This window comes from Nymphaea colorata, chromosome 2 (genome assembly GCF_008831285.2).
Source record: "Nymphaea colorata isolate Beijing-Zhang1983 chromosome 2, ASM883128v2, whole genome shotgun sequence".
NCBI classification, from domain to species: domain Eukaryota; kingdom Viridiplantae; phylum Streptophyta; class Magnoliopsida; order Nymphaeales; family Nymphaeaceae; genus Nymphaea; species Nymphaea colorata.
Genome location: NC_045139.1, coordinates 14,025,111 through 14,050,151, shown reverse-complemented (window position 1 = coordinate 14,050,151; position 25,041 = coordinate 14,025,111). Strand labels below are relative to the sequence as shown.

Sequence of the window (25,041 nt, the reverse complement as noted above, 5' to 3'; positions counted from 1 at the left end):
CCTTGGCCCATCTATTTGACTCTCTCTCTCTTCTTCATTTTGACTCTTTCTGTGTATATACATTTCCTCTTAATGCTTTGAACTTGTTTAACTATTCTTTCATTATATTTTTACATTCGATTCTTACAACTTGAACTCGACTCGTTGACCTTTCAAACATACATTTGAACTTGAGCTGCGACTTGGAACTGGTTGGACTTGTTGTGCCCCATTAGCCGTGGATGCTCTACGTGCATCTCAACAATAATATAAACTTAGTTGCTTTTTTTTTTTGTTGCTAATATTTTAAGTGAAAATTTGGGAAAAAATTTTGGGATAAACTCAGGACTATGTTAAAACACTTTCTTTTTTTTCTGAACCGAAAAATTCAGAACCACAGGGCCCCTTTTTAGTGATTATAAAAAGTTAAAGGCGTTAAAATTTCTTTGCACGCTAACAAGGACAAGTCAGGAAAAATATAAGAGCATTTTGGTAAAATCAGTTAAGGATATATTGAATTTTCATTGACTCCAAAACTCCAACATTGGCGGGTGAACGACCGAAGAGCCACTTCCACCGTTCCTAACATGCAGACGTCACTCACAAGAACGTCCCTCATCTCCTCCTCTTCACGTTCCCCACAACTTCTCTCTCCTCTTCCCTCCCTTCTCCGCCCTCTCCCGCTTCCCTGGAGGTCGTCGTCCACTTTTCGCCCCGTAGGTAGGCCTTGGGCTCTAAAACGACGGCAGCCAAAGCCAAGGACGCGCCGGCAGCGCCGTTTCAGTAATCTGGGAACGAAAATGCCGGCGGTGGCGGCCTCCTACCGGTCGGGAAGTGAGGAGCCTGATGGTGCCCTAACGGAGGCGATCGATCGAGAAGTGGCCCTTCCCGGAGATTCGAGAAATTGTGGGTGATGGATAATTTTCTTGGCTTTTCCTTTTTTTCAATTTTGTGTGGTTGTGATTTCTTCTTGTTGACATGGGGTTCTTTGCATTGTGTGGTCGTGAGAGATCTTATCGGAGGTGGGTTTCTTTAGTTTTACAGATTGTGGTTAATGTAGGTGAGACGGTAAATTCATTTAATAATTGAGATGGTGCTTGCTTATGCAGCGTATCTGTGCTTAGCGGAGTGGTATAGACTCGTTTCTTTTCTATTTTCCTGCCAAACATGCATATGTTGCAATATCTAGACATGGATTTACGATCTGTAACGACGTCGGTGTTAGAATCCTTTCTTGTATAGATACTCGATTGTCTAGGCAGGTTTCTCATGACGCGCAACTGGACACAAAGTAATGTAAACACGCGGAAATTAACAACTTCAATGTATTGTGAGAAAACGTTATCAGTCAGCACCATCCTATTTCTCTAGACGAAGCAATTACTGGACAACCATCCAAGAATTGACTTCCTGCGTGGAACCCAACTAGACATACACATATGCGGGTAAAATTTAGGCCTACAAACACTTACCCTGACGAATCTAGTTGTTCATGGATCATATACAACGCGCTTACCACCATATTCTTTCATGTACTCTTTAGATCTCTTACAATGCAGGCCCATGGTGCAACTAGGTGAACTATATTCCGGAGAAAGAAAAATATAATGCAATGTCAACAAGAACCGGTGTATTTGTTGTGACATGGGACTAGGAACATAAATTTCACAACTATTCATGATAGAGTCAAATTATTGTACTTCATATGTACTCCACTAATAAGCTTTCAGATCTCTTGGCTCTCGGTTAGTTTTTTCAGTCTTTAGTTTTTGACTTACTTTTTCTGTTATCTTCTTTGTTGAGAAAAGCCCAGGAATCTGCTTGTGATGCTCTCACAGATATTGACAAATATGTGCCATATTCTGCATGCAGGGAGATTGGATACTATGGCAACAATAAATTTATAAAAAGACTTGTCACCAGGGCAAATTTCGATTATCCTCTCCCCACTCCCCCCCTCAAGCGTGTGTCCATGTAGCACATATTATTCAGATGGATGCATGCATTCTGACCCATGCTGACAAGGGTTATCATTCATACATTTCAACAAAGTTGCATCCCGATTATGTATCCATGAAGCCTGTGTTTTATTGATCAAATTCTCATTGTTTTGGATCATCAATGAAAGCATGTATTTAGATATGTATTTAGATAATCATATGCATCGGGCCACTAATCTAAATCCTCCGATTGTCCTCTTTCTCATCTAAACTTACTTCATCCTGTACCTTTTTGTGACTGGATGTTCTAAACTTTGAATCTGTTTCACTATCTAAGTTTCTGATGCTCTGTTTCACTATCCAGTTTGTATGCAGATTTCTTTGTATGCATTTGCACGAGCTTGTGTCTTTCCAGTTGTGTGTCTGTGTTCATACATATGGCATAGTCCAATAGGATCAGTTCATTGAAATTCAAATGTAATGTTTTGGTTCATGACGTTTTTGCATATAAGATATGTTTGATTCACTTCCATTTCCATCCAGGTTCTGCATCAACAAGACACCAACAAATCATGGGGAATGAGAAATCTGCAAGAGAAGATGAAGGGAAACCATTTTCTTATTGTTCAAATTTTTTTCACAAAAGAACAATATATATGAAAAATATAAAATTTTTTGGGGTAGAGATGTCTCCAGACAACATTGCTGTCGCTATGGTTTATTTTGTCCAAGGGGTTTTAGGTCTCTCCAGGCTTGCTGTGAGCTTTTATTTTAAGGATGACCTTCATCTTGATCCAGCAGAGGTGAGAACCATGTATCAACTTTTAGACTTTTAGTCAATTTTAGGCTTTTATATAATCATACTGAAGTCCTTTTGGATATTAAGTAATAATTTTCCATATAGGTATTGAAATTTATAACTTTGAAACATAGATTGTTTTCAAAATCACATCTCTGGGAGTCTCTAGAACTTACTGAACTATATCAAAAGTCATTGTATGATAAAGCTATATGGATTGGTTGGATGGTCATTGTAATGATGATTGAGCAGGTCAAATGTTTGTACCTTCATATTTTTAAAATGTAACAACAGCATGGTCTTGATGGCATCATGCGCATGTGGGTCTGGGTGCAAGTTCAGGTGTGGGTATGTCATTTTTCAGAAAAAAAACATGGGTGCAGATGTGGTGATGATAAAGTTTTCACAGTATTTTTTCAAACAATAAAACTAGCAATTAAATTGTCCACAAACAATAACACTAGCAATTAACAATTAAAATTGAAAAGTATGATTTTATTAATGATTCAATGAAAAGGCAATTTTCTTGTTGCTGCATTGGTATCTGCATCTGACTTGTGTTGACTCAGGAGTGGCAACCATTTTGAAGAGTCCATGTTACTTAAGTGGCTGCTAAATAGTTGAAAAGGCCTATAGATTATGGAAGGAGACAAAAGCCATACTCGTTAGAATTCTAGAAGCTATATCACTCCGTTTACTCTGTGATTCTTAAGACTTAATAATGTTTCAACTTTCAAAACCTTAGTTCGTAAGACTATTACGAATATCTGCTTTTCTTGATTGTGGAGTATTTATCCCTTCAAAGACGGGACCTTGGACCTTTCCATATATGTATGTATATGTTATCTGGATTTTATTGTGGTGCCTTCTGAGAAGGAACAATTGTACTATGGAAAATTCTCTGGACTTAGAAGCATCCAACATTAATTACAAGTGGAAGAATCGTGGAATAAAATTAGTTAAGTACAAGAGATCCATTGCTTTGTTTCTGAACTTGACATCCTTAGCTCTCAAGTTACAGTCGGTTAACAATGACGAGTATTTTGCACTAGTCATGTTCTCAGTTTGTTGATTTTCCTATTTTTCACTTTGTACTTCTTTTTGTATTCTTGATATGTTGATCTTTTGTTATCAAATTGCCTAGTACCATATCAAGATTAGAAAGCAATGGGCCATCAGGACATAGTAGCAGACACTTGCGTTAATAAACAGGATAAACTTCAAATACACATTTAAATAATGGGTCCCCGTGTGAGTAGGAATTGGAAAGCCAACGGCGTCATTGACCAACTGAGCCTTGTCTATGTAGCCATCTGGATGTCATTGAACTTGTAACCTCTTTGGTACATCCTGAGAAAATTTCAATGCTGATTAAAGTATGGTTTGGTGTATATAACTATCTATAAATGTGGCTTGATGATCTTTCAGAGAAATAGTGATTGCATTTTTTTTTTCCTTTTGCCCCTTGCTCTTTAATTCCTCATATCCCTTGTATGGGTTATTAGTTAATGTTCACTACCAATTTGCATGCTAAATTTTCATCCTATCAGTCTTCAAACATCCGAATCTCCTATAAAAACATCACATTATTCTCTTCACCACTGGAATTACTTCCATAAAGACAGCCGGCTGTTGTATGGGAGCATGAACTGTATCGCAGGCTAATGATTTTCATTTGGTTAATCCAGACAGCAGTCATAACTGGTTTGTCGGCTCTACCCTGGCTTATAAAGCCACTCTATGGCTTTATCAGGTTTGTACTATTTATTCCTCTTTCAAGAAAACTATTTTAGCTTTATGAATCTTGTGTAAATTTCTCAAACATTGCAGTGACTCCTTCCCACTTTTTGGTTACCGAAGAAGATCATATCTTGTCCTTTCTGGTTTCCTGGGGGCTCTCTCATGGGGTATGATGGCCACCCTTGTGGATAACAAGTATAATGCTGCCTTCTGTATTCTTCTTGGATCTCTTTCAGTTGCTTTCTCTGATGTGGTAAGTATTTACATTTTGTCTGTTTGGGTTAATTACTTTCTTGACATTTTTCAGTAATTATGAATGTGACTGGTTGAACCTGTGGTTGCTTTAGTTTCTATTATCTTTTGTTGCCTTTCTCATGTCACTCCTACCCCCTATGGTTAGCCTTCTGAAGAATAGCGTATTATTATCGGTTCAGAAGGTGCTCAAACAACTACCTGCAGTTTCATTTGAAACAGAAATATGTTTCCAAACTCAAATAGAACATCAATTTCATGGTGATTAATTTTATTTCCTGTTTCTGAGGTGAGTAAATAAAAGCTACGCTTGGGCATACATGCAGACATGCTTATTTACATACATACATGCACATATGTATGTGTGGTGTGTGTGCGTGCATGTTTCTGCATGAAGCTTGACTCATTTTTCTCGTCTTCTATTCACTTCCAGAGGATAAATGTTGAAATTTTATGGAAAAAAAGAGAAAAAGCCAACTATTCTAATCTGTCATGTTCTTTTAGTGGTCTTTCTCATATAAATAGATCGTTCTTTTGTGTATGCCACATGTTCTTTCCTTTACAGGTTATCATCTTGTTTCTGAATCCGAAGAATGTTTCTCAGGTTGTAGATTCCATGGTTGTGGAAAGAGCTCGTGGTGAAACACAAAGCACTTCTGGATCCTTGCAATCTCTATGTTGGGGTTCTTCTGCTTTTGGTGGTATTGTGAGTGCCTATTTTAGTGGCTCATTGGTGGATACTTATGGCACAAGGTTCGGAACATGATCTCACAATCCTTGAGTCTATAATGTGGTATCTTATCTCCACATTGTTATGCTAAGTTTTGACATGGCGGCATATAATCTGGAAGTTTCCTGTAGCCTTCTTTTGCTTAGAGCATCCATCTCCATGCTAAATTGCAGGTTTGTTTTCGGTATCACGGCCTTTCTTCCCCTGATGACATCTGCTGTCGCTCTTCTTGTCAAAGAAAAGGCTATACATGATCTAAAAAGTGGGCATGACTTTTCTGTCAATAATAGCAGCTTTGCTCAGAGCACTATTCAGCAAGTAACACAGTTGTGGGACACTGTCAGGCAGCCTAACATATTGTTGCCCACACTATTCATATTTCTATGGCAGGCGACACCACAATCTGATTCAGCAATGTTCTTTTTCACGTATGTCTCTTACAGTTTGTGGTTTGTTTTTGTTGCTTGAGATATTTTTTCCTGTTTGATTTATGTTTGGTTGGTTATTACTTTGTTTCCATATTATTATGTTCTATTATCAGTCTTAATCACATAGATATTGCTGTAATCTTCCAGACTTCCAGTTATGGGTGGGAAAAGCTGTCCATGTAATATAGCTATGGTTCCTTCAAACCAAAGACATCCGATTAAAGAAAATTCAATTGCTTAAGAGACAGACCTAATGGTATGCAATTTTTGAGTGAACCATTACAACTGGAAAGTAGGATATATGACAATTGGCAAGTTAAGGTTTCTGAATCCATTTTTTTGATGTTGCAATCTGACTGAAACACATGGTTGGAGAAGTGCTTTTGAACATTTAGTAATCAGCAGGGATCTTGTTCCAACGTTAATAGGATGCCATCTTGTAGTTCTTCATTAGGGTTCTTGTTATATCTATGAACTGATGAAGATGAAAGGAGACAAAGAAAAAGCTTGATGAAGGTACCACTACCCCTACTTTATTTTCTTGGGTAGATTGCTTCCAGATAAACTTTGTTAGAATAGGACTACCTTAAAAACATAAGGAGGAACCATGCAAAGACAATTCTGCAGAAGTCAAATGAGGAGGAAGAGAAGTCTGAACTACAAATATTACAAAAAAAAAGTAAATGAAACTAACAATGCTGCCTTTCAAATAAGTGCTCCAGCACAAAAGAGAACAATGACAATGCAGCTGGATTTTAAAATGCTGGTTTGCTGTTGTCATCTCCATGCTCCTTACCAGTTAGACACATCAATGTTGTAAAAAGCGTATCGTAAGCCGTATCAGTCTGGCTTTAAGATACGTTGTATCGTAAAATATCGTAACTGTATCGTATTTAAAAAAAAACAAAAAAAAACAGAAAAAATTCCAAAAAAATCATAAAAAATCAACGTATCATAACTGTATCGTAACGTATCGTAACTGTATTGTAATTTGTAAATGTATCGTACGATACAATGCTTGTATCATACGATATGTACGATACAGACATGATACACCACCTGTTTATGATACAGGTGGTGTGCTGTATTGCATTTTTGAAACGCGACGACACGTATCGTACGATAAGTACAACACTAAGACACATGCATGGCCAAGCTCCCTGCTGGATCTGGAAAGTAGGAATGTCAGTTGCATATAACATAATTAGCTTCACAGTATACATTAGCCTTTGGACATTTATAGGTAAAGAAGATTTTATTGAATGGACAACATTACAGAAGCATCTGGAGCTGGAAATGGGAGATCCATCGCAAACATAAAAGTGAGTTAAGAGACCATCTGGTAGGAGAGCATTTCGTGTACAATAAAGTGCTCAGAAATTGTTGTTTGGGAATGGCTTCTGAATTTATGGTAGAAATCTTGTGCCACTTAACTGACCTGAAATAAGTCCCTTGATTTGCATGCATAGAAGAAAGTTGTACATAGAAAGATCGTGATCGTGGTAATTAACTGATGCTATAGTCCTTAGAGAAAATTTGCATAGCTAAGTGCAGCTGAGAGAATTGAATGATATCCTAATGATTAATTGTTTATCTTTAATGTCATCCACTTGGAGATATAGAAGGATTTAAGGACATCTGCATGTGAAAAATATTGGCAGCCTCATTGAAAATAGAATATCTGACAATCTTGTGCAGTGAGAGGATTATACTTACTGTCCTGGACTTGACTTTTCAAAATTGTCTGTTATATGCTCTTTCTCCACTGGTTTAACATCCTTAGTTGTCAAAATCTTGACTACTGCAACTAGTTGGTTGATTCAGTTTTCGACCAACCTGTGTTTCAAACTAGTGACTAGCTGGTCAAACTAGTCAGTTAACATACTCGTTTGGCTGACTAATCCCCTACTTATAGATGTATATGGGAACTTTTGTATAAATATATGTCTTTATAGATATTATGTTTTTGTTTTTGTTTCCATATATGTATTTACGTAATCATAGTCAATTGACATGGACTGACTCACACCAACTAGTCCTGGTTAGTCTTGCCAGGATCCTGAATTACCTATGTTTGACTTCTGATTTTGATAACTTATAGGTCACATTGGTGCAGGTACAACGTGGACATGAGCATGGAGTATTTTGGAGAACTTGGGTGTAGAAACAGATCTGTACATATATATGCAAACACACACACAAACACAATGGATACATTTAGAAATTATAAATAAATAATCATAAACTGATATGCAAATGAAATAGCCAATGCACAATAAAAATCTATTTAATTTAGGCATTGAAGTTGAAAATTTAGAAAGTGTCAGAGTGAAAAAGAAGCATAAATGAAATCAGTTGAGAAATTTCATTTGTGTTTCAAAGGAAGTGTAATTGAAATTGTTTCAGTTTCAGCAAATATTATCAGGTTTTAGAAGCCCCATACACACACACACACAGAGACAGAGCGCGCGCACGCGCGAGAGGGAGAGAGAGAGAGAGAGAGATAGGGATGAGGTAATGGTGGGATGAAATCATCACTGCTGAGAGGTGTGATAAACAAGTAGTTAGTTCTCACAAGATAACCGTTGGCAATTCCTTTATGTTTAGGGTGGAAAAAATAAACAAGTAGTTGTATCTGAGAAACAGGTCAATATCCTTTTTTTTTTTGGTTTGCCATCTGAAATAGAATGTTATTGAAGGTCTATACTGTCACTCCTTCTCAAAAAGAACGTTTTCTTTCCTTTTCAATCTGCAAGCAAGAGACAGGGAACTTGAAGCAAGCAGACATCCTATGTACTGATGTCCCTTGAGAATATTTGCAGCACTTCAATTGCTCTTGGCGTTCTTTCTCTCTCATTTCTCATGCTCGAGGCCTTTCTCCTAGTTGATTAATCCATGTGTATTTGGTAAAATTTCCAGTGCTTGTTCTTCATATTTCTGCATGAAACTTCCGTTTCTTCTTTTTCTTAGATTAAAGTTTTGATGTTCCTTTGTTTATGGGAAAATGTGAAGCAGTTTGGTCTTTCCTTATTTCTTGTTATTGGACCTTTTCATGTTGTTTTTTCTGTTTTGTTTCTCTCCAAATTTGATGCTTGATCTCCTTTCCCCTTAACACATGCATTTTCTAGTAACTTTATCAGCATTTGTTGGTTTGGTTACAGCACAAACAAACTTGGCTTCACCCCAGAATTTTTGGGACGTGTGAAGCTTGTCACTTCTATTGCTTCACTGATGGGTGTTGCTCTTTATAATGGATTTCTAAAGAATGTCTCTTTGAGAAGAATTTTTCTTTGGATGACAATTATAGGCTCAGGTCTTGGTATGACACAAGTGAGTGGCACATATGTTCTCTTCATCCTATTTAATTGTTGGCAGGCATCTCTTGTTCAAGTCTAATAAACATCCACAATGTGCAGGTTCTCCTTGTTACTGGAATAAATCGTCATTTTGGTGTTAGTGACGAGTGGTTTGCAATGGGGGATTCATTGATTTTAACTGTACTTGGTCAGGTGATGCTTCTGATCCTTGTTTACATTTTCTTTGAGAAAGGGAATACCAACATGGATGATACTATTTGGAATAAGTCGAGTACAATATCCAACTGGTATAGACATCATATTTGTTGGACAGAAAAGATAATTAAAGTGATGCAGTGATTAGAGGGTTAGCTCTAATCCTCGCGGCAAACTACGAATTAAACAACGAACAAGAAAACAAATTGAAAGTAATGTAAGGAAAACATAGAAATAAAGGAAGACAATAACACAAAAGAAGGGATTAGGGTTTCATTAATCTTCAACTTCCCCAAATGATCTACACGTTTCCTTTAAATAGAGCTTTCCTAACTAAATGGATCTTGGATCCAAAAGTAACAAAATGAAATCCAAACTCAACCTAATAAATAAAAAAAAAATAAAGAACTACGTCAAAGAGTATGGATCCAATCTAAATCTAATATGAAATGAACTGCTCCTGCATCATTCTCCCTGAGTTGAATAAAAGTTATGCTCGACAATGTAGATTTCGGAGGTAGACAGAGCCAACCGATGTTGCATTACTATTTTCGCATTTTCCCCCTCTTGTAAATAAATGGTAGCACCATCTTCGATCTTTTTTTTAATGGTTTAGTAGTCTTCTCAAGAGATTGATAGCCAATATCTATCGATAGCATTTTGTCTTTCTCTTCAACATGGCGGATTCAAAAACATGCATATCAGGCATGTACTATAGTCTACAGACTCTACACCATTCTTAATTATTGGAATGCAACATCATGGAATGATGGAAGTAAACTCCAATGCTGTGACTCTCACATCATCATTTGACCAGCTTAAACCACTCACTTCAGGATACAGTGGTGCCTGACCTACTAGTGCCAGGTCACCCTAGTAATTTTATGTGATCGGTTGGTTTTGTTGGACAGTTGCTGATGTTGGTCTGGAGTTGCTCCTTTGCTTACATACGTTCTCTTCTGCTGTCGAGTGTATTATGCTAATAGAATTTCCAGATGCCAATGTTTGCACGAGCCAAATTGGTCTGTGATGCAGCATCTTGCCTAATAGCAACGGTTTTTTTTTTTTTTTTTTTTTAAATTGCCTGACGATCCAGAATGCTAATGAATATATGGTGGGCCAGCCTATTTTATATTCATTGTCATTCCTTCTTGGACAACAAAACGACCATTCTTGAGGGCCTCAAGTGACCCACCACAATTATATGTCTTCCATGTGATATCGGTTGCACGATAGATGATTGGAACTACCTGATGATGATTCACATGCTTGGTTGAACTAGATTCACCTTGCTCAAGCTGAATTGTTAGTATATCTATTTCAGATGCCTATCAGGCTGGAGGAATGCATGCAATTTTCAGTATCAGCTTCAGGATCCTAAAGAGGCTGTCTTTTATTATTGCACTCATGGTGGTTTTCAATTTATGATGAAGTAACAAGATTGATTTGCAAAAATAAAACAGTCAGATATTTCCTGCAAAATGTTTGATGCGTTGTGAATACTCAACTTAAAGGTGCTAGATTTTCTTTTGAGTTTTCTTTTTTGAAAAGTCTCTTTTCTAAAACTTCTGCTGGGTAATGAGTACCAAACTTGTTTATTTGTGCAGTTAGCTAATTTGTTTCCATATTTTCTTTCTCCAAAAAATCTATGAGCTTCTCTGGAAATGGTCAAGTAATCAGGTTCTATCTATGTTCAGGCATCCTTCATGCCCGTGCTGGTGTTGGCTGCAAGGCTATGTCCTCCAGGTGTGGAAGCGACCCTATTTGCTACCTTGATGTCTATTTCTAATGGTGCCAGTGTCACAGGAGGACTGATTGGTGCCGGTCTCACACAACTCTTTGGCATCACAAAGGATAGCTTCACAAATTTGCCAATATTGATTATACTCTGTAATCTCAGCTCCTTGCTTCCTCTACCTCTGCTTGGCCTTCTTCCTAAAGACAATTCAGATAAATCATCAGTTGTTGATCCGGAAAGTGCCCTCCAGAGTATGGAAGAAATGAAGCTGAAGTGATCAGCAAGTATATGACAGTAAACAATGATAATCACTTGATATTAGCAATGATCCAAGTGACAGAGCAGTCTAGGGTTACCTAGGTCACCCAAGTTAAGGAGGATGTTTTTCCTGCTTCTATATCTCAGCCATGGCCTTGCAGTCCTTCGGTCAAACTGGACTGGTATAAGAGCATGTTTTGGCAACTGGTTCAGAGGCAGTATGGAAAAGCTGTGGCATTGGTTCCTGCTCGAGATTCAGGGGAAACAATTCTACCTTGCTTCTGAACTGGTAACCATACTCTATCCTGAACTTTCTAGGAAAATATTCCTTCACCGCTGGTTATCCACAAGTTCAGCAGATGTTCGGACATGGAGGAATCATTTTTTTTTCATCACACATGGGAGACATCAATTTGGTGATCACCGGATCTTGTTATTTGTTTTCTTCTGGTGAACATCGAGAAAGGTATTCCTCAGTTTTGTTGTTATCTCATGTGACGCCAGACATCTCTAGATAAAACGGGAAGAAACAGTCTGCCAACAATCTGTCACTCCTTTAGCCACAAGTGAATCATCACATGGTGGGGCCATGCAGTACCAGGAGCCACGTGTGCTGTCTATTCCATATTCTTGAACCCCTCTCATTGGCCAAAAGAGGGGCCCCGACCTACTTCTTTGTGTAACTTAGTTCTTGATGCAGATCATCGTGTCTATCAATATAAAATCGATATTGCTACCTCTTTTTGACTTGTGGGATGCTAATATATTTATTTCGCGATTTAAAATCATCTACTCTTGGACTCCATAGCATCAGCTTATGGTGGTTGCAAACAATTGCTTGGTGAGCGTTATGAGGTAGTTGTTTCAAATGATTGGAGTACAATATTATAATGGTTACGTTCGGTGTTACAAGGAGGAAGGTAGATTTAAGTGGTGTTTTTTCTTTTTTTTGTTTTTTAAAATTCTGGGAGCAGGACAAATGCATGTGAGTTGCATGTGATTTCATTTAATACAAGAACCGTTTTGTGCTCAAATGATTGACATAGCCTTCATTATGAGCATTACAAGAAGTCCCATGTGGGAAATCATTGAGCTGTGAGGGCTGCCTATGTTCTGTTCAGCTTAGCAAGTTGAAATACAAGACCATACGTCTTTCCTTTTCACAAACCCTTGAAAGTGCAGGCCTAATTGCTTTCTCCGGGTCTTGTGAAAAAGCAACCTAAGCAGAGTCATGAAACAGATTGAATTGGTTTCCGTGCAATTTCTTTGTTTTACATTTAAATTGGCCAGATCACAGCTGGGAAGATGTACCACCAAACTAACAGTGAAATGTTATGGTCTATGCTGGTTTGCTTGCTTTGCTTCGAGTAACCAATTCGTGAAGCTTTTGAACTTTGGTTCCAGATAACTGCATTTTTGTGCGTCATATAACATGGATTGCCCATGCCAAAGTACAATCTCTGTTATCTTCTTTATTGCAGGCATAATAAAACTGGGCTAATGTCTTAATATACTACAGGTACAACTCTTTGCAGCATTTAGAAAGCTCCAACTTTTTTTTCCCCTTTATGGTGGTCAAGCTCGGGTAGGACAATGCTATCAGGTCATGCTGATAGTCGCACCCTGGCTAATCGACTTTCAACTTGGAAGGTTTGGTTCTGTCTCCCTATTTTACGGGTGCCGCCCTTGTTGACTTGGAAGCTAAAATATAAATTAGGATATAAATAAAAACTGGATGTGTAATTAAAGTCCCTAGCGTGCTATAAACGGAAATTTTGTTATTTTAATATTCTTTTACATTATCACAATCACGTTATTCGATGGATATATCAAAATGGTGATAATTTCAAAATGATAAATATTTGCAGCACAACGTCTAACAGAAAACCTGGCTCTTAATTAGGTCCCCCCTCCTCGAGGCTATTTGTAGATTATCACATTCACGTTATTCGATGGACATATCAAAATGGGGATAATTTCAAGTTCAGAAATGTTTGCAGCATAACGTCTAACAGAAACTCTCATTACTGAGTCCTAATTAGGTTCCCCTCAAGGCTATTTGCTTAGTGCTACTGAAAAATTAACAGGCTGCTGCAAGCATGAAAACGCCTTGCATCTTGAGGGTGGGTGCTTGCAAAAGCGTCAGCAACCCACTTGAGTTTTCATGTCCACCACGGGGTGTACTCATCTTCACTCTTCCTAGTGTTCGGGCTTGCGATGTCCTGTAGACCTCTGGCACGTATCAATTGTATTTACGAAGCAATCTGAATTTAAGAATATTGGAGGAAGTTACTGCTACTTTTCTATACCAACTGTGAAGGAGAACTCTCAAATTTGGAGAGAGAGAGATTTGGGAAGAACTCACGAAGACCCGTTTGGCAATACACTGTAGACAAAGATATGAGATTCAAATATTTAAAATTGATCCCTTGTGTCAAACAAGGGATCAAAAAACAAAACGTTGAGCTGGTTTCCGGAATTTCCATCCCCGCCCCCCACCCACCAAATGAGGGATGAACTTCCTAGAATTAACATCCCCTTCAGTCACATATGATGGAAAAACGGATTGGAAAGCAAATTTCCCATTCCACTCATTCCTGGAATGAAATTTCCATAAACAAGTTTCAACTGTCAACTCTCTTCAAGATTGAAGCCATAAAGTTCTACAATCGATCTTAGAATAAATCCGAATCAAAGAAAAGCCAAAAGTAGAAATCCTGAGCAGTCCGTTAGAAAACATATGTCAGCATGGGATTCGAGAAGTCCCAAGGTCATTGCCTCTTCTTTGTGATCCACTACATATGCACGATTATACACACGCACGCTGATGCACACACTCGCACACACATATGTTATACGTCAAGGTGTGGAGAGAGAGAGAGAGAAAGAGAGGGAATGGTGGTCATTCATGAAGCTTTTAGAGCAGTACTGCGGCTCCTCTGCCATTATAGGATTGCAATCACTTGAAGTATTATCACCAACGCAGAGAGGGAATTTTACGTTGAGATGGATGACAGGCAGGAGAGAGAGCTGGTCACTGAACAGCAGAAGACAAAGGGTTGAAGGCTGTGCTGCCACATGTGGCAGCAGTTTGTGACTTGGCATGTGAAAGCAGTCCTTTCTCTAATAAAAGACAGACCCAGATGTTAAGTGGCCACATGCGGCAAGTTTAGTTAGATACAACAAGTCAGTGCCGCCAGAATGATGGTGAAATTACTGTAAACACACACACACACACAAAGAGAGAGAGAGTACAAGATGAAGTAAGGCTGAAGACATCGCTTCGTTGGTAAATTGAGGTCATGCTTAAACAAACTTGGCAAACTTACTGGCTGAAGCAGTGGGGAAGTTCTCTTACGGACAAGGTTCAGGTACTCGAGAATGTTTTGTACCAAGGAACAAACCAAAAAAGTTGCATAGTAAATATCCTGCTACTGTAAATATGACACATCCAAAAGAACTCGGTAGTTTTTCTTTATGAAAGATTTGTGGCTGATGTTACGTGAGCGTGTTTGGTAGCTATTACACTCTCTTTCGGGACGCAGCAACTCACGCTAGACAAATGGTTTCACCCTTGCCTCTTAGAATCTGTTTTACCTCAAGATTGACTGCCAATTTGTCCAAGCCTTACCATAGCAAGATTTTCACATTGGGGACATCTTAACATTGCTTCTACTAATCATTGGAAAAATATTCCCTTCAAGCACAACAAAATGTCACAGCAGGGTAAATTTCCACAGTATCTTGCGGAGACACGAAGTTATTCAACACAAGCTAAGCCCTGCAATCAAGTACCGCTATAAATGAATAGCAGGAATCACCAAAAAACTAATGATGTTAAGGGAGCAGTTAGGAAAAGATACCATGGATAAGTCCAAAAGGAAAAACGGAAGCACTTCTAAAGATCAAATAATGCAATGTCAATGCTGAAGTTTCGCTTGCCCTCTGCTTCTTCTACTCAAGGTGGCCAAGGCCATCCCAATGTTAAAATTATATCAACAAGATAAGTGTAGATGAAAAGCACACGAAACTTGCCCTGCAGAACATTTTATTTGTTTAAGAGGGAGAATTGTGTTCTGCTATCCTATAATTGCAGAGAACACAAGTGGCTAAACAAAAGTGTTGTTGGTTTTCTCAATCATTTGACTTTCATGGCATTTTAGTTCTTATCAGAACTTCAACCATGTCCACAATGGTAATGCAATAACAGGTCAGAATCGAAGCTTCCTTTGACAAACTTACCCGGAAGCAGGCTGAAATGGAGGGCTTGAAAAAGCTCTTGTAATTTGCAGTTGTGTTTGGATGGAGAAGACAAGGATGACAACTAAAATCTATATACACTTAGACGAAAGATTTGGTGCCCAAGAAGTCTTGTTTCTAAAGGGGATATCACAGGTTCGAAACCTATGCGCGTAATCCATTGTCATTGGGGTGAGGGTAGATATCCTATCTGACGGGGGAAAGAATCAAGATCGTAATCATTTTGGGGAGAGGCGATCCTTTTTTATTAATTGGACTAAGTGTGAGGCAGATTCCCACCAAATTGTGCCAAGAAACGCACCTTGCTGTCAAACCTTAGACACCCTTCAGTTTCAAAGCCGGTTTTCTCCTTGCTGCAGATACTAACAAACTAGAAAAGCAGAAGGTTTTCGGCGCATGGCAATTTTAAAATGCAAGGCACCCATGGGAACCCCCGCATCTTTGGCTCGTTTTCCAAAGGGGTGCGGGGCAGAAGAAGGAAGAAATTAAGGGGTAGATTTTTTCCCTTTTATAAAACTGCCTGCCTTTGTTGGTTGGTCTTTCTCTGTTAGTCTGTCTCCCTCCCTGCTTCTATAAATTTATGCGTCTCTCTTTCTCCCAGCATCCCATCTGAGCAAAATCTTCGCTACTTTTCGCAGACGCATCTCAGGAAGGCGTATCTGCTGCATAGTGAAAGATCAATTTTTTGCTGCCTGGTACGTCTTCTTCTTTGTCATCACGGTTAATCTTTATACTCTTTCATTTGTTCCTTGAAAACGTTTGCCTTTTTTCTACGCCAATCTTTTACTCCATTGTTCACCTGTAAACTCTGATTTGACAGAGATCCCATGCCGCTCTTCCTCCAGCGGTGGGAAAAGAAAGCCAGTGAAAATTTTCAAAATTTTTTTCCTTGGTTGTCTGATTCTGTTTTCTTGATTTTCTGGGGAAGGCTATTAAATGAAAAAATCTATCTTGAGTTGAAAATCTTATTGAAATCTCTATACTCGTTTTTCTTTCACATTGCCACAGTGCTTGGTACCTTTTTGTTGATTCAATAGTCTCAGTTGCACGCGAAAGCAACCTCCACAGCCAAGAAATAAAATTTAGACTAGAGAACTGATTCAGCGTTTCTTTATTCTGTTTTGCTTGTTGGTTGGCAATCCCATGACTGTTGCACAAGTTTGACAAGTATGCAATTTGAGACAAACAGATAAAAGTTCTTTCAAAGGCACTAATTCGTTTTCTGTGCTTCTGTTCTGTACCAGAAAGGCATATCAAGGATACCAGTCTTTTTCCAGAGTTCCTCATGGAGATTGAGTTGGCGAATTGTGATTGTTGTGGCCTTAAGGAGGACTGCACCCAGCAATACATATCAGGGGTGAAGGCAGAATTCAGTGGGAAATGGCTGTGCGGGCTGTGTGCAGAAGCTGTCAGAGATGAAATAACCAAGGGGAAGAAGGCCACATCTGGGATTGACGAAGCAATCAACTCGCACATGGCCTTCTGCAGGAAATGCAAATCGAATCCGGCCGTGAAGGTGGCGGACGGCATGTGCCAACTTCTGAGGAAAAGGTCAGGGAGGTTTCAAGAAAGAAAATCTTGAGGTCCGCCACAAGTAGACCAAGAAGCCCAGCATGGTCATGCAGCAAGCCCTGCTGCAGCGCAAGTGAAGCAAAACATCAGTTCCAGCTATGTTCGATGGTGATGATGTCACTATGATGATGAAGAGGATGAGGATGGTGGTTCTCCCCGTCTTCCTTGCTCAATTTTCTGATCTCTTGATCAGATTTTGCGCGCAGAAGTCACGAACTTTCGAGATTCAACTGAGCCTTGCTTCCCGAGTTTCTACTCCATCATTATTATGTCATTTGATTCAGTTTGCAGGAGAAATTTAGAAATCTTATGATCTGAAATTAGAAAACAAAGGATTTTTCTTTTCTTTTCCTTTTCCTTTTGATGAACCACCGGAGCCAACATTCAAACCCTGTAAATTTGATTGGGCTCGCTGTTTGGTCATGCTTGTCTCTCAAAAAGCCGCCTGGGAAGCTATCTCCAATCTGTTCTGACCAGTTGAGCTGAGCCCCATATTGCAGAGCATCTCGTCTAAATTTTCTGCTTCCAATCGCTTAGGCCTGACCAGCAACAAACTTGGGTACTACCATGCAACGATAATGTTTTACTCTACCAAACATATGGTGATTGCAGCAACTGCATTGTATTTTCCTTTCCAAATTTTTTGCATGTAAAAGCAACTGAGTTTTGTGGATGTATTAGAACTTGAAGATGCATTAGTGTCATCATAGCCATATCTGTCTCAGTCGCCTGTCTGTATATAATAGAACCCACTTGTGTCCTCCTCATGCCCACCAGGAAATCTCTCCATATTGCTTTGGTGCTTGAAAACAAGATATGTAAATCAGAAGCCTCGCGCTTTGAACCTCCTTCAAGTTGGCACCTCCAATCCAGCTCACCTATACGGTATCGAGGAGCTCCTTCCATGCATTTTCTTTCCTTTTTCTTTTTTAGCAGATTGATAGTGCACAATAGTTAAAATATCAAAATTTAATGAATCTGAATTACGAGCTCAAAGCCACACTATGGACACGGCAAGTTAAAATTAACCGGCTTGGATTAGGTCTTCTGTAAGCTTTTTCACTGGTACTATGAACACATTAACAGAGCTCATGAGGGTACTTCATTCTTTTAGTTTCTGAACAGAAAAATGATTCATAGAGAGAAAATTCCTCATATAAGATTAGCAGTGTAGAGCTTTTTTGGAGAAAGTAACAGTATATCTCCCAATTGCACCAATAATTGAAGAATTTCTGCTCTATCAGCATGTGATCAAAGTCTCGAGCGAGGGCGTTGCTGGACCACAACCAGCTTTTTCAGATTAACTGAAAAGTCCCATGGGGCCGTAAAGGTTAATGTGCAAAGAGAGAGAGAGACTATACCCTCATCAGATTGAGTCAGAACACCACGAATACCGGATTACCTCTTTCTCTTTCTCTCTCTCTCTCTCTCTCTCTCTATATATATATATATATATATATATATATATATATATATCGTGCCTCGAGATTCCATGCAGTGCAACCACTCGGTCTATCTAACAGTGGGATTCATGGTTTTGAACGAGTTTCAAAGATGCCAACGCCATGCCAAATTTCTGTTTTTCGTTTGTGAGCAAACTAAGATTGTGACACTAGCATCCATGAATCAACTTTTTTCATCACATGGGCATCCGTGCTCTCTCTCCCTCTCTCTCTCTGCAGACGGCTAAAAAATTGATTGAGATCTACCGTTCTACCGACCAATCCCTGTCTCTATCTCCCCGCCTCTCTCTCTCTCTCTCTCTCTCTCTCTCTCTCTCTCTCTCTCTCTCATTCATGTGGATGAGAAAAGTTGTGTAATCAGTGGATGACGAAATTCGCCAGCCATGGACGCATGATTTATGCTTTGTTCTGTGATGCAAGCTATCCAAGCAATAATTATTGAAAAAATCTAACTACTGAACTCGACCTACCAATTAAATTTCCTACCCTAACTTCAAAGCCCATCATAGTTGACCCGAGAGAGAGAGAGAGAGAAGCATTTGTCTTATCGCAGTCATGAATCTTCAGAAGATATTGATGCAATATAAGCACACAGTAGGCACACAGTATTACACACATGAACCATGTTAATTTAATTTAGGAAAAGAAATGTTTCTATTCACAGTATTACAGGGTTAAGCACATATATGAAAAAACCAGGGACCTGCCTATTCGGCCCTAGCTACCTTGTTATATCTGAGAGACCTTTAATCTTACATCTTAATTGAAATTTTCAAGAGAAAGCACAATTTGAACTTGTTAAATACAGCTGAGATGTTGAATGAAAGAAAATCACATACATAGATATGTATATATATATATATATATATATATATATATATATATATATATATATATATATAAAGAGATAAAGAGATGGATGGAATACTATGGGGAACCCCAGCACGGCTAGGCTAGCTATAGCTAAGAAACCTTTTAGAAAAAACACAAGAGGACAAATAACTATGTTATGCAGTATAACTGCATAATGTTGTCAGAAACAAAAGAAAAGCATAAGAACAAGAGAATTTTTCATAACGCAACTTGTGATGCCTTTTCATTGGCAAGCAGAAGCAGTCTTTCTGGGTCAAGAGGCTTCACGAACGTGCTTTCAATTACAGGGCACTCGCTCCGTTTGCTGAAAAAGACAGAAGCGAAAAGAATTTTCTGGACAAAGACTTCTAGAAAAAAATAAATAAATAAATAAACAGTTGAGATCAACACCAAGAACAACGACAAATCGAAAGATTCATTGCCAAATATGTTGATGCCAAAAGATCACAGGGGCTTCCTTCATTTTGGGGGGCCGAAACTTAGAACTAGGAGCACATTGTTTTCTGCAAAGCAGAAGCTGTTTTTTGGCAGTCCTTAACAAGTAGGAGATCGACTTCAAGGATTGCAGGTTGGGGATGAACTTGACTCAGTTGGTCACCACCTGGTATTTCATGCAACATCCCTCAGGAACCATGTATCTGCTCATGACAAGCTAGTGATCATGATCAGTTTGATACTGCTTAGAAGAATGCAACAACTAATTAGAAGTGCTTGGTAACCTCAAGGATGTTCACATTGAAATGTGCAACATGGGTCACCCGCTCCAAAGAGGAACAAAATCTAAAAAAATGATGACCTTAGAAGACTTAATTATCGTATTAATTAATACTTCGAGGATTCCTTTTTAACCAATGAGACGCGAAGGAAGAACACATCCTGTGTTCATTTGAAAAGACTAATCACTGACGTCAATAGCAGGAGCCTTGCATGACGTTTGTTCGACTGTTAGAAAGGCGCAGAACCAAGGAATGGCAAACATATGTAGTTATACACAGTGAATTGCTGAGTCTGATCTTTACGTGGCTTACATATATATAATATATATAACGTGCTCGGTGGTTGACCTACTTATCTAATGGAAAGAAAGGAGCATACCCACGTTTTCCTTTTCAGAAGACATTGCTTGAAAGTTGAAAGTAACTTCCTTGGACGTGCCATGGCTGAAGGGACTCTTTTAATTCCACGGCTCTTTCCCCCTCCAGTAGAGCCTGTAGTATGCGTTGTGGCAGAAGGTGTAAGATCCGCATATGTAATGCCTTGAGCATGCCACTCACATTCATTTCATTGACGAGGACACTTGTCGTATGGTGACGACGACAACTTCGTCTTATGAATCATCTGCACATGTTCGCCGGCGTGTCTTCGCCTGTACAGTGGTCTCTTTTGCCAATGCGAACTAGCCACTAACCTGAAGGGACAACTCTAAGAATTCCAATTGAAAATACCTTTTCCTATGAAGAGAGGCTCAGGCTTGACTCTTTCAATGTTCGTGTTCGACTTGAAATTGTTCAGGCGCCGCCACTGCGTTGCTATCTATGCTTCTTGTGCCTCATTGATATGGTCGCCTAAGATTAGGTTGTTCATGAGTCTGAATTGCTCGTGTTGTTGTGTTGTTTAACTTAAAGCTTTCCGTAAGTTTTTCAAGTTGAAGAAGTTCCAGAGTTCATTATATATGTTGGCATAATCTCTCCTAGGCTTGTCAAATCTTATCATAACGACTTGGTGCAGAATGAACCCGTGCAATTGATTACGTAAAACTTAGACTGATAAAGATCTTAATGAAATATCAGTTTCAAATAAAATGGAAAGAAATCTTTGATGGAGAAAAGTTGCTTGATAGAACAGCTCGTTTTGAGGAAGATGTTTCTTTTTTTGTGTTTTAGTGGATGTCCAAGGCCCGCTACCATCTGTTCACTTCTTCAGTCAAACCTGGATTAGCATGAAACTAAGAAAGCTATGAAAATCTATATATATATATAATATCACTACAACAGCCACATGCATTTAGCTGTTGTGACTGGAGAAGCTTCTAAGTTTTAGAAGCATTTTTGCATAAAAAACCCCTCGGAAAGGAGGGTTTCGACTTTCGTTCAGGCAGTAATACCACTCACCTGAAACCTGTCCGAGAAACTACTTGTGACAGGAAAAAGCAACAAGAAAATGCATATAAGGCATTTCGCAAGTTTTTCTTGCCAAATGAACTCCTAGAATTAAGCGGTTCGACTTAGCTCGGTGGGTTCAGTTCTATCATCATTGTTTGACCACGCACCTGAGTTAGTTTTTTGTCCGATTGGCTTCCCCAACTGGGTCCTTGGACGACATGAGTTTTGAGCCTCTCGACTCGCATGAGCCGTTCAATTGGCCCGACTCGTGTCAACCGCGGACCATTGACTCGACCCAGGTCGTATTGAAGCCGTGAAGGTAAAATCTCTGGCTTGCAGAGGATGTTTTTTGCTGATGATGGCATACTTGTAATTATGCTGTTAAGGTCGGCCACGGGAGGATGGAAAGAACCTCCCGGCCGTTAGCAATTCAAATTTCAAAAAATGACGACACAGGTACTCTCTCACAGCAATCATCAACGTCATCGCCACAATTGAAGAGAAGAAGGGATAATCTCTCTCTCTCTCTCTCTCTCTCTCTCTCATCAACGTAATGGCCACAATCGAAGAGAAGAAGGGATAATCTCTCTCTCGCTTTCCCTCTCTCGCGCTCGCTCTCAGACAGGGCAATGACCACGATGGCCGTGGCGTCACGAACAGAGGGTTCGGACAGCTACTACTCCGGCTGCCGGAAAACAAACAACTGCCTCTGCGAAATGTGCATAGAGAGCATAAATGCCACTCTGGACCTCATGCCCTCCAACCAACATAGGAGTAACCTCGCCAGCGTAACGCCCACTTCCAAGATCTCGTCCCTTCGCAGCGTGTCCCCTCTGGGTTTTGGAACACGGCATTATGAACCGCCGTCGCCAACGTCCAAGTCTTGTGAGGCTGTTGAATCGTCCGTTACATCAACAACTACATCAGAGCCCACTGCACATCCAACAGAGGAAGGAAGGAAGAAGAAAGGGAAATTTGGTAGCACAGGCCTTGCCTTCAAGGGAGTCGTTGCAGCTTGCTGTTTCTTTCTGATGGCAGATCTTGCGTATGTCTACCTCAGTGGAGTGCTTCTCAGAACCGCCTTCTCGCCAGAAGTTGTTCATGGTGTTGCTGCAGAAGCGTCTCATCTGCAAAATGTCAGGGATCAAGTTCATTTTATCCAGAAAAAGTTGAAAACGATCAGATCTAGAAATGTCGAAGACTGCAATTCTATGGATTCTGCTTGGGAAATAAAGAAGGTGAGCCAATTTTCACAAAAAATGGCACGTTCCTTGTGTTTTGAGTATGCCCCTATGTTTGAGATTAATATTCACTCGCATTAGCAGAGCACAAGGCCAATAGGATTTTACAAATATTTAACTTCACCAGAACTAGAATTCGATCCCCATAACCATTACAAACGCTGGAGTTAATGAATTGAGCCGTATCACAGATGCAGAAAACATGCAGCGAACAATTTCATGGCCTTGCGTATTTCACTTGTGGGTTCACGTTCTCAAGTCTCATGTCTAGCTTGGTTATGAATATGCTCAGGGTAAACACAAATTGCATAGTGGATAAAAACAGAGAATAATTTGGCAAAGAGTTGAACTAAATTCACAGCTAATGGCAGTAATATTTTACACCTTGGCTACTAAAGCATCTTTTCCCCGTTTCTTTTCTTTGATTTCAGCTTACAGTAGAATCCAATAAAACGAATAGTATCTTGACTAGCACCTTAAAAATGGGGAAAAAATATTGAACTTAATTAGCATAATGAAGATGGGTGCTCATTTCCTTATATTATGCTTCGTTTAATTTGAAAACCGTGGTCTGATTATAATTACCACAACCATGTCTGTGTAGGATGGCTTGCTCTTACACTCCAAGTGCATCTTATACAAGTCCATGGGAGAAGAAATCAGCATATGGGGGTGGCCCCTTCAAACAGAAGGCTTGCTGGTTTCTGGACTCCATCGCCGTTCAATCACCATATTATCCGGGCAACTTGTAGAGGTTTGATTTGCCTAACGGGCTCCCCAATTTTCTTCTCATTGTCAACAATGAAAGGACAACAGTACTTATTTCTGATTAGGTGGAATAGGAATAAATACCAAGGATTGAGCCTAAAGTTGTCGAATATGGTCTTTCTTTACAGTGGAAGAATGGTAAAATGGAATGCACAATTCGGAGAAGAAACAGTTCGTGGACTGAAGTCGAATTAAGCGCCAAAGCAGTGCAACTTGATCCCATGACCTGGATGCTGGAACACCGCCATCTTGCATTCGGACGTGATCTTAGGCTCTTTCCTGTAGTCATCAAGGTTTGCAAAACCTCAGGCAGAAGGATCTTTGAGTCCATGAAAGGCAGGTTGTTGGTGCCCCTACTGATTCAAGAACCAACAGCCACGCTCATGCAAGACGAAGACTACAAAGCCCCAACTTGAGGATTCTAAATAACCACGTTTGAGACAGCAATGAAAGTACAAATGGACGAAGATTTGTTTCCATTGCTGTATTCTGTAGTTATTTTCTTCTCGAAAAGTGTGATTAACATGAGTTACAAAGAAAAACATATGTCAAGCCAAACCTTGTGTGAGATAATCGTTGGAAACTCAGCCTCTCTTTCTCTCTTTCTTGTCGAATCTACCTTGGTGTCGGTTTTAAAGACCACGAAAGAAAGACTGGAGATCCTTGTGATCAGGATAAAGGGACATGAGGTCCCATCTGATTACAATCAGGAATACAAACCGGTCGGGTCCTGAGCAGCTACGCACAATTGAAGTGAGTTTAATGTCAGCTTTTATAATGACCACTCGATCGCAAGCTTCACCGAATTGATTTATTTGCATCTCTAATATTAAAATTCTTCTCGGCTCTTTCAACCATACCTTTTATGTCATTGAAAATGTCAAAGACAAGTCCAACTGTTAGCACAGCAGGCTCAGCAGCATTATTAAGGTACAGGAGAAGCCACCAGACATGAGGCAAACAAAATGAGGGGTGAGGGGGAGGGGAGAGAGAGAGAGAGATTATTTGTCATAGTTATAAATGCTATTTGCTTTTGAATATGTCAAACAATGTGTTGTTAAATAATTACCTCGCCTCATTCCAATTGTCACTCCTTGAAAGACTGGAACCGGAAGTACCCCTTCTCTTGCTTCTATCTTCCAGCAAAGGAATGCACTTCACTTAATAAAGCAAATCTGTTGCCATTCATTGTTGTAGGTGCTCAGATTTCAGAAAATGTGCTTTTCAGAAACTGTATCTGCAACTGACAACTAGGAATAACACACAACTACGTTCACTGTCGCACAGATCTTTCACTATTCACTCTCCTATGAATACAGACACTCTTAGAGAGAAGACCAAAAAAGAAACGGCGGCCCTCCTCACAACATCAGGATTAGGGTAATC

General features: G+C 39.4%; 2 protein-coding genes and 1 long non-coding RNA gene across 3 annotated transcripts; all 3 read left to right on the top strand.

The window, feature by feature from the left end:
• The first annotated feature begins 531 nt into the window (after positions 1 to 531).
• LOC116246946 (folate-biopterin transporter 1, chloroplastic) lies at positions 532 to 12,168 on the top strand. The gene is made up of 9 exons (XM_031618867.2): positions 532 to 885; positions 2,463 to 2,722; positions 4,407 to 4,471; positions 4,549 to 4,711; positions 5,315 to 5,463; positions 5,614 to 5,868; positions 9,030 to 9,198; positions 9,285 to 9,377; positions 11,078 to 12,168. The coding sequence occupies exons 1-9, from the start codon at positions 567 to 569 to the stop codon at positions 11,393 to 11,395; spliced, it is 1,791 nt and encodes a 596-aa protein (XP_031474727.1). The 5' UTR covers positions 532 to 566; the 3' UTR covers positions 11,396 to 12,168.
• Positions 12,169 to 15,689: 3,521 nt separating this feature from the next.
• LOC126409793 (uncharacterized) lies at positions 15,690 to 16,925 on the top strand. Its single transcript, XR_007572548.1, has 3 exons — positions 15,690 to 16,128; positions 16,238 to 16,331; positions 16,881 to 16,925. It is a non-coding gene; the product is annotated as an uncharacterized LOC126409793 (long non-coding RNA).
• Positions 16,926 to 22,119: 5,194 nt separating this feature from the next.
• Positions 22,120 to 24,228, top strand: LOC116248666 (uncharacterized). Its single transcript, XM_031621588.2, has 3 exons — positions 22,120 to 22,884; positions 23,492 to 23,641; positions 23,784 to 24,228. The coding sequence occupies exons 1-3, from the start codon at positions 22,276 to 22,278 to the stop codon at positions 24,069 to 24,071; spliced, it is 1,047 nt and encodes a 348-aa protein (XP_031477448.1). The 5' UTR covers positions 22,120 to 22,275; the 3' UTR covers positions 24,072 to 24,228.
• Positions 24,229 to 25,041: the final 813 nt, after the last annotated feature.

Bases quoted from the DNA above. Each gene is read 5' to 3' on its own strand.
- LOC116248666 (XM_031621588.2), top strand. From the start codon at position 22,276: ATGACCACGATGGCCGTGGCGTCACGAACAGAGGGTTCGGACAGCTAC. The intron at 22,885-23,491 runs GTGAGCCAATTT...ATGTCTGTGTAG, and splicing joins CTGCTTGGGAAATAAAGAAG to GATGGCTTGCTCTTACACTC. The intron at 23,642-23,783 runs GTTTGATTTGCC...CTTTCTTTACAG, and splicing joins TATCCGGGCAACTTGTAGAG to TGGAAGAATGGTAAAATGGA.
- LOC116246946 (XM_031618867.2), top strand. From the start codon at position 567: ATGCAGACGTCACTCACAAGAACGTCCCTCATCTCCTCCTCTTCACGT. The intron at 2,723-4,406 runs GTGAGAACCATG...TGGTTAATCCAG, and splicing joins TTCATCTTGATCCAGCAGAG to ACAGCAGTCATAACTGGTTT. The intron at 5,869-9,029 runs GTATGTCTCTTA...GTTTGGTTACAG, and splicing joins TCAGCAATGTTCTTTTTCAC to CACAAACAAACTTGGCTTCA.